Genomic DNA, 9,905 nt, shown 5'->3' with positions numbered 1-9,905 from the left:
TTATCCAGTCTTGGGGTAGTTAGATAGAAGTGACCGGACATGTTCAGAATCAGGACCGGACGCATCCGATATTTGGACCCGAGGTGAGTGACTAAGTGAAAGTGACCAAACTCTGGCTCAATGGAGTGATCGGATGCTGACGAGTTACTATTCAGCGTCAGGTCATAGTGATATAGCCCGATGTAGGATTGCAGAGAGCGACCGAACGCGTCTGGTCGCCGCATCGGACGCGTCCGGTGTGAACCAGCAAGTCTCGGGTTTTTAGCGCAATAATACATCAGACACTAGGAGCGTCCATTCCGGTGTGATCGGACGCGTTCGGTCATCCCAGAGCGGCTCTAGGAGCTCTCTAGACTCAACCGGACGTTGCGTCTCCCGGGTCTGGTCGTTTTCTAACAGTGCGTCGATCTTGTAGTATTACTATGCACAAAGATAGCCGTTGGGCGCCAATGGCTAAACAATTTGAAAGGGACATGTGGTGGTCAGGCTACGACCAGACGCGTTCGGTGCACGCGACCTGCGCGTCCGGTTGTCCCGCAGTCAGCCCAATAATTGAGCCAACGGCTCTATTGTTTGGGTGTCTATAAATATCGTTTGGCCTGCTCTAGCTCACTCTCTTGGCCATTTGCATTGACAAAGCAACCTTGTGAGCTTAGCCAAAGCCCTCCTACTCATCTCCATCATTGATTCATCATCTTTGTGAGATTGGGAGTGAGTCCAAGTGCGTCGCTTGAGTGTTCGCATCTAGAGACACTTGGTGTTTGTGTTTTGCTATGGGATTTGCTTGTTACTCTTGGTGATTGCTACCACCTAGATAGCTTGGAGCAGCGAGAATCGTCAAGCGGAGTTTGGTGATTGTCTCTGGCTCCAATCGTGGTGATTGTGAGGGGTTCTTGACCTTTTCCCGGCAGAGAGCCAAAAGGTACTTTAGTGGATTGCTCGTGGCTTGCGTGATCCTCATCTTGTGTTGGTTGTACGACACCCTATTGAGAGTTTGCCGTGTGATGCCAATTAGCGCGTGAACCTCCAAGTGAGTGAATCGACACAACGAGGACTAGCTTGACGGTAAACAAGTGAACCTCGGTAAAAATTATTGTGTCATCATTTGGTTTCGAGGTGATTGGTCTTCATCGATATTCATTCTTATAATTGATTGGTTCATTCCTCAAATCAATGGTATAACCATCCTGCTCTCTCCCTTTATATTACCGTAAACTAGTTGTCAAACTATTTAGTGTAGCTAGTCGTGAGAGCTTGTTAGTTTGGATTAGTGTGGCTCTTTAGTTAACCTTTGAGAGCACACTAACTTAGTGTAGTAACATAGCCATTGTGTGGATAGAGGCTATAGATACTAGAATTGTGGTAGGTTGCTTGCATTTTTAGTAGGCTAGCGCAACACTCGCTTCGCCTCATATTTGTCTAACCGATTTGCTAAGTGTTGTTGTAGAGAATTTTAATAGGCTATCCACCCCCTCTAGTCATTAGGACCTTTCACCAAGCTCGACATGCTGATCGACAAGAACCAAAACGCCTTCATTCGAGAAAGAACTGTCCAGGACAACTTCAAATACATACAGCGAGAATCCGTTCTCATTAGGAACAAAAGGTCCCCATGCTTCTCCTGAAGCTCGACATCTCTAAAGCTTTCGACACCCTATCCTAGCCCTTCCTGTTGGAGTTATTACAAGCGAGGGGGTTCGGTCAAGCTTGGTGCCGATGGATCTCCGCACTGCTCTCAACGGTGTCATCCAAGATCATCCTTAATGGGCATCAAGGGCCACCAATCAAACATTTTAGAGGGGTGTGCCTGGGAGACTCCTTATCACCGATGTTGTTCATCATTGCGATGGACATGCTACACCGGATGTTCACCAAGGCCAGCAAGGACGGCATCTTGCGTCCAATTCAGCTACAAGAGATCAAATTCCAGTGCAGTCTATACGCAGATGATGTCATCCTGTTCATCAGACCATCAGTACAGGAGGCGATGGCGGTGAAGGAGATTCTTAGAGTGTTCAGGGAAGCATCAGGATTGAAGACAAACCTGTCCAAATGCTCCATCACTCCTATCTTCGGCGGGGAGGAGGCACTAGAGGAAATTGCCAGTATCCTGGGTTGCCAAATCCAAGAGTTCCCAATCCGATATTTGGGACTTCCGTTGAGCACCAAGAAAGTGGCCAAAACTCATGTGCATTCAGTCATTGAGGCCGTCACGCGTAAGCCGCCACCTTGCCACGGCTCTCTGATGGCAAGGAGTAGCAGGCTAGTGTGGATCAAATCGGTGCTCCGGGCAGTGCCGATCTACTCGATGATGGCGGACAGCCTGCCATCGTGGGTGACAAAGGAGATCGACACGATATGCAGAAAGTTTCTGTGGGTCGACAATGACATGTAGGTCCGCGGCAAGTGTATGGTGGCGTGGAAGATAGCCTGTAGATCGACCGAATTGGGAGGGCTCGGGATCACCGACCTCAAGCTCGCGGGGTACGCACTCCAAACACGGTGGCTTTGGCTTCAGAAGACAGATAGCTCATGTGCCTAGAGTGAACTGCCAATCAACTTCTGACACGCAGGTCCGAGCGTTCTTCCACGCGTCCACGTACACTGAGCTCGGGGACGGCGCCAACATGTTGTTTTGGGACGATCGATGGCTTCAACAAACAGCGCCGTAAGACATTGCTCCCAACCTGGTGCAGCTGGTTTCCAGGAGGATAAGATCAAGCCTAACGGTTTGATAGGGGCTCACAACCAGGCAATGGACGGGAGCCATCACGGGCAGCATGACCATGGCAGCGATCGTGGATTCTTGGACCTATGGGAAGCCACAGCGGACGTGAACCTATATGAGCAACAGGACAGGACAGTATGGCGATGGACGTCTGACGGGAAGTATAGGGCCAAATCCGCCTACAAAATGCCCCACACAGGTTCTATTCCTTTCCGTGGTCACTCGCTGATCTGGAAGACTTAGGCGCCATTGACGGTGAAGATCTTCCTGTGGCTTTCATTCCGGAAGCGACACTGGACGAATGACCGGCGCGCAAGACATGGCCTCGAAGCCAGGGAAGAATGCTACCTCTGCGATTAGGCACCGGAGACGATTGATCACATCCTTTGCATCTGCCCATATGCAAGAGAGGTATGGTTCCACATATGCCAAGCCCTAGGCCGCCCACTTCCACCCATGGCCCAGTCGGTCCTCGGCTGGTGGAAGCGACTAAGAGGGGGTTGGCAAGGCAATCAGAGGAAGGGCATGGATTCGCTATTCGCGCTAACCTCCTTGCAAATAGGGAAAGAGAGGAACGCACGATGTTTCAGGGAGGCCATGACCACGGTGCCGGATCTACTCTTATCATCAAGGCAGAGGCCGATCAGTGGGCTCAAGCGGGCGCCAAGGATTTGATGAGTTTAGCGTCGGGGGTAGCTTGCTACCCACCGAGCTCTTCAATTGCCCTGTTTGGATCCAGGGGCTAGAGCTAGTTTGTGCTAGTTTGAGCTCAACTAGCCCAAAAGTATCCAAACAGGAGGGCTAGAGTGGGTTATTTGCAACTAGCCCACCCAAAAAACTATCCCCAAAAGAGGTGATTATTTGGGCTAGTTCTGGTGGGGCCCACTGAAAACTCTTTTTTTTTATTACTCCACCGGTCCACCCGCATCGGATCCTCGCCACTCCCATCCCCCATCGTGACTAGCTTCCCCCCTTCGCGACTCGCGCCGCCGCCGGTCCCAACCGCGCCGCCGCCGCTTCAATCCGCCAAAGGAGCAGCGCCGGCGGCCCCCCGGAGGCGGATCTCTGTCGCCCGCGCCGCCTCCCTCCCTCCCGCCGTGCCCTTCCCCTCCGTCGGCGAGCGATGGACGGAGACGGATTCGACTTGTGGAGCTCGCAGCCATCGACGAGCGGCCCTGCCCGCGCCGGTCTCGACCTCAACTCGCAAGCGCCGGCGGCGGAGGGGTTCCCGGGGCTTCGGCTGTACGAAGACTTCCTCCAGGGCGACGACGTCGAGCTCCTTCCTAGACGCGGCAGGGGCTCATTGTGTGCCTTGGTTTGCTACTTGAACTTTCTTGCAAATTTTTTTTATCCAATTACACTTGTTCATCTAAGTCTCATTGTGTTCCTTTGAAAATATGCAGGGAAGTATTATGTGGTTGATGCGGGGTACCCAAACCGACCGGGCTACCTTTCACCATACAGATGTACAAGGTACCATGTGGAGCAATGGCAAAACGGCCCGCCGCCACAAGGTATGAAAGAAACCTTCAACCATGCACATGCCAAAGTTAGGAATGTCATATTGCGAACTTTTGGAGTGTTGAAGATGAAGTTTAGGATTTTGTTGAACATGCCAAGATTTCCAGATGAGAAGCAAACTAGAATTATTGTTGCTTGTATGGCTCTTCGTAATTTTATTCGAGAGAGCAGAATTGTGGATAGAGAATTTGATGCCTGTGATGCGGATGAAAATTATAACCCAATGCCTAGTTCTTCGGCATCAGCATGGCTAGAAGATGAACCTCTTGTTGAAGATGTGAACATGAATGCCTTCCGTGATGAATTAGCTCATGCTTTGTTTCATGGAGTGTAATTTTTTTGTTTAGCTTGATTGAGGACTTGTAAGTTTGAGTGACACATCTCATATGTATGGACAAATTAAAATTTATTGTGATTTGGATGCTTGATTTGTACAAATAATGTATTTGTATCATCTGTGTGCGGGAGGAGGCCACACAAGAGCCTGCCACACCAAATCCAGCTGAAAAGATGGTTTAAATGAGTCAAATGATTAGAAAAGTACATTTATTGTTAATCTAACCCTTGCATCCAAACACCTCTTGGACTAGAGTTAGTTTAGGACTAGTCTAGAGCTAGAAACTAGCTCTAACCTCTAGCCGAGCTAGAGTATCCAAACAGGGCCAATGTACTCTATCATTTCTGAACCCTGCCTTGGGGTAGTCCCTTGTAAATGACTTATATTTCTCCTTAATGCAATGATACGCAACGCTCTTACGTATTCGAAAAAAAATCATAAAAATATAACTCTTGATTAATATAATGATACTTACTCGGTATTAAGATATTAATGTTTTCTTATTGACTTAATCAGACAAAAAAAAATTCCATACGAGACAACTCCATTTCTATTATAGCATAACGGAAAGACTTAAAATCATTTGGTTTCTTCTCAAAAAAAATTGCATAAGAACATTATATCTATACTATAAAAGAGCAAAGGAATTGAAAAATAGTTGTTACCCAAAAAATCATACCCACCTTCTATTACAACCGTTGGATGGTAAGTTGTCTTTAAATACAATGGCGTATATTAACTTGATGGCGGGCCATCTGTAATCTCACATCTTACATGTGAAATCTTACTCGTTCCTGCCGTAGTATTCTTACGTCCCTTCTCTCACCGCGGTTTTTTTCACACGTCTGTCAGCATACCCGCCCGCCCATACCCATCGGCAACCACTTCTCCTTTCCTTTTTCTTCCGTCGCCGCTTGCTTCAGTGATGCTGATTTATTTGTTTCTCTTTCCCAGGGCCGCCAATCCTCCTCCCCTATCCTCTCCATCGCACGCTGGGGGACCCTGGACACCTGCAGTCACTCAGCGACGGAAGACCGGCGGATGTGCTCCTCAACACCACGTGCGGTGTTGCTCCAGCCAGCGTGAGTTCCATATATTTCTTTCTTCTCTGTTTCGGCTCCAATGCTCCCCGTTTCATTCATCTATTGGTTTCGTCTCCCTTCAGATCCAGATCGTCGCCAGCTCAAGCTTGAAGATAGCGCTAGTGTGGCAATGCATGTGAGGTAGTACGTAATCCTGAATGACTGCCCCGTGTTCCTCCATCTTTTGCTTTCCAACATCTTCTACTGTTGTGGTTCTTGTAATGGATGTTTATGGATACAAGTTGATATCCTTTACTGTATTTTAAAAGTTCGCTCTCTGCAGCGGCGGAGGAGGCCAAGACGGCGGCGCAGCAGCACCCCCGCGGCAAAGAAAGTTGCGGAGGGACGGGCGCCGGCCTGCGTGGACTTATTTTAAATCATTTTACATGTTTTTTCTTTTGCTTAGCCTTGCAGGGCAGGAACACATTTTTTTGTTAGAAATTTTGATTGGTCTGTTGTTTCTGATAGCATTAGTTGCATGTATGTTGACCGGCTTTCTATTTGTAGGATACGGAATGTCACTTTTCTGGACTTGAGAATCTGAGAGGATATTGTGCAGTTTAATTCCACACATTGATACTAGGGTTCCTGAGTCGAGATCTACAGAGGAAACTATCCTCAGTGGATAGTGGTAATCGTCAGTGACTTGTACAAAATTTAATTTTCCCCATCAGATCTTTTCTGTGTGCCAAACCACTATTAATTTCCTAGGCTTCTAATGGCTATATAGTCTAATATGTGTCCTACTATATGATACTTTAGGTAAGTAGGAGACCATTAAATAGTAGGCACACATCGTAGAATGTTTTAGATTAAACAAAAAAAATATTGGAACACATATGCTTTTAATGAGAAAACAAGTAATGCATTAAATTTCATAATTAATATATCATTGATCATGCTGAGATTGATGTTGTCTTTATACAGGGCAACAAAATAAAAGAGGTGTAATTAAAATAAATTATCCATGTTGCTATCTTTAGGATCTTTCATCTTAAATAAATTCTGACATTACAAGTGAGCTTTTCATATGCAGATACTATCCCCAAATTGTAAGTCTACGAATAAGAGGATACAAAGGTAAGCAGTGTCAAAAAATTTAGGGTCCATTTGTAGTTTAGAAAGACTATATTTTCTCAAACATTATTATCCAACACATGGTTACAACATTGGTGGCATTCACTTCGGAAATGAACAAATCAAAGAAGCAGATCATATTGGGATGAAAATGTACGCCTGGGATGATTTGTTAAAAGTGGGTTTGAACCATCCTTTCATCAATATTCCAGTGCAAATGCATGAGCGAGATAGCCATACATATACTAACATCTTTTCTTTTCTTTCTATTTTTATTTTTAGATTGTCACCGACACCTGAGAATAAGCATTGCAGTGCTCTAACTGGTATTGATTTGCCGCGCTCCTATTTTTGATAGATCTCTGATTGATTGATGCTCATATTATTTTGAGTCGAGTTTAGGTTCATAACTTCATATACAAATTGTGACTCAAGCAATTGAACTCAGAATTTTCATATAGAAATCTGGTGCAGTAGAGTATCACCTCCAACCTCAGTTTCATCATTCTGTCTAATGTCTCATATTCACCGTTATCATTGCATTGTACTCTTTATACAAAATAGCCTAACAACACAAAGAAATATTAAAAATCACCGGTCTTGTTGGAAGGAAGGGCATGGCCGCATCATCATAGCACACTGAATGTCAACATATTAGTAGATTCAATTTGTTTATGTTTGTTTTGAGGTGGGTGATATGTATAGCAGATAGCACGAACCCACTCTCCACTGGTGTCATCATTAGAAGTGTATATAGAGTATGATGATAAGTGTATATAGTCAATTATTTATTATAAATTTGTTGATTTTATTTTTATATGTAGGTACTGTTATCATTGTGCATGGTTGAATACCCACCTGGTGCTGGCTCATATGAATTGTTCTAATTAATGACGTTAATGATCTTGGAGCTAGTGCAAGTGGCAAGGGAAGAGCAGGCTATGTTACAGAACCATTATTATGGTAGAACATCTGAGTATATCACGGAATTTCTTAGCCTACTCATCTAAGGCCTTGTATAATTAATAATTCAATCAATTGAAATTTTGAAGCGTACCATAAGGGAAATGACCGTTGTTGTGAAAGAAAGTTATCCTTTTAGTTGTGGGTTGGATTTTGATATGAATTCAAACATGGTGTTGGTGCTTACCAACCAACTCTTGTTGTAAATACACTGTTTATTTCCATTCAGTATATAAATTGAGCAGCAAACTCCTGCGGCAAATACACATTCTTATTTCTATTTGGATTCTTGTTATTTATTATATGAATCCTCTTGAATGTGTATTATTATTTCTCGAAATTTTCACTGTAATTCCTCCATTAAGAATGAACCTTTTTAAGAATTCAATTATTAAACACTTTTTTGTACTCATCCATCTTGATATTTTTATAGACACGTGCGTGTCGCACGTGCATTTCTACTGGTTATAATGAAACATACAAATGTGTAATCGGACAAAACGCTCTCGGGCAAACTACTCCGCCCATGTCCGTTTGACAAAGACCATTATTGCCCAATGCGAATAGATTATTTGTGGGCCAAATTCCGTCTCAAGTGAATGGTGCTTTGAGAAGAAAGCAAGCCCAACAAGTGACCAAATACTACTACAACTTGTACACTAAGGAGTCCAGGCTCAAAAAAAAAAGTGACCAAATACAAAAGGGCCCAAAGCGTGCTGGGCCCAAAGCGTGCTAGGCCCTCGCCTATATAAGTCCCACGTTCAGACGGCTATCCGCTCGGCAAAGTCGAAGCAGCGAGAGGCCGTCGGAAGCGCGCGCCACCTGCCATCATTCAGATGCTCATAGAACATAACAGGCCCCCAATCCCATACATACTAGTGATTTGCGCGCGCCCATGCGCGCGCTGTTGGCCACGCACCTAAGTCATTAGGCATATGCTAAGTGCGTAAACACTACATATAAAACACATGAGATAGAGCATTACAAAGGATAGCCACTCTTAGATAGGATCGATTAGCAGTACATATAAGCATCGCCTAAAGATAAGGCGATGCAAATGTTTGTGTCCAGGTCTCACAAAGCAATACATTCACACATCACTGAAACATAACACGGTGGAGTTCTAGCGTTCAGGTCGACGATAGGCGTCCAGGTTTCACATAATTATACAGCAAGGTCCTAGGTAGGCTGCATTAATAAGATATGGTGCTTAGGAGGGTCCAGGATAGCACACCGCGAGAGGCAAAAGTCACAGCAAAAGAAGCGGTGCCAGGTGCCGAGTTTCGATCGATCTTCATGGCGTTAGTAGAGCTTCCAGCTTCGATCCGACTCAAAGCTGCGGGCGGGCGAGTAATCTGTAAAGTGCATGTACAAAGCTGAGCGCCTGCGACGTTACTGCCAATGTGCTGCTAGGAGGGCATAGCTTGTACCTCTGGGCAGGTAGAAAGGCTCGTCGGAAGACACGGTGTAGCAAGAGGAGTCGCTATCTGATGCATGCCCGCAATGAGAAGCTGCATGGCTTTATTTTATTTTTTTTGCCGATGATTTTTTCAATGAGCCACAGCGTTAACAAAGCAGCAGAACTTCATTGTTTCCAAATAAACTTCCAAGGCAACAGGTCCATACACGGGCATACATGATAGACGGCATCCATGCTAGCGTGGATCGAACAAAATAAAATGACTGCATAACTAAACTACTTGGTAGGTGTGAACTGATTTGATTCCTTGTCCGATGTGCTGGTCTCTTTGTGAAGATGGAGGTCGCCGTGGTCTTGATCGCTAACAAGAGAGAGCCGCTCGCCACGCAGGTGTACCAAGGAGTGTGATAACCTGCTAACAATCAATGCGGCGTCTTCGCTATCGGCTTGCTGGATGCTCTGATGGCGTGCCATCTTCCTCGGTGGTGTGTTATTTTTAGCAGCATCAAGAAGCGCAAAGCTAGCCGAAGCATCATGATAGAAGGAGTCAAAAGACAATAGGAAGTCTCGGAGTTTTGCATTGTTCGTAGCAAGCGTGTGGCTGAGTTTTTTTGCTTCGTATTCGAACAGCATTGACCATGAGTCGGAGCAAAAGAGCTCCTTTTTTAGCCGAGAAACGTTGCTAGCGTTGTGGTCATAGACAATGACCATGCTTGCATCTTCAAGATACTGCACTGCAGCAGCATATGCGTTTTGAATCGACATTTTTTTGGTGGG

The 9,905-nt window shown here is 45.4% G+C and overlaps 1 protein-coding gene across 1 annotated transcript; it reads left to right on the top strand.

Annotated features, from left to right (window-relative positions):
* The first annotated feature begins 1,846 nt into the window (after nucleotides 1-1,846).
* On the top strand, nucleotides 1,847-2,395 carry LOC136492219 (uncharacterized). Its single transcript, XM_066488312.1, has one exon. It carries the CDS (start codon nucleotides 1,847-1,849, stop codon nucleotides 2,393-2,395), a length of 549 nt encoding a protein of 182 aa, XP_066344409.1.
* Nucleotides 2,396-9,905: the final 7,510 nt, after the last annotated feature.

Source organism: Miscanthus floridulus, chromosome 11 (genome assembly GCF_019320115.1).
Source record: "Miscanthus floridulus cultivar M001 chromosome 11, ASM1932011v1, whole genome shotgun sequence".
Taxonomy (NCBI): Eukaryota; Viridiplantae; Streptophyta; class Magnoliopsida; order Poales; family Poaceae; genus Miscanthus; species Miscanthus floridulus.
Note: the sequence above shows the minus strand (reverse complement) of the source record. Positions and strands in the feature narration are given on the sequence as shown.

What these genes read in the sequence shown, in the direction of transcription:
- LOC136492219 (XM_066488312.1), top strand. Translation starts at nt 1,847, where the DNA reads ATGGACATGCTACACCGGATGTTCACCAAGGCCAGCAAGGACGGCATC.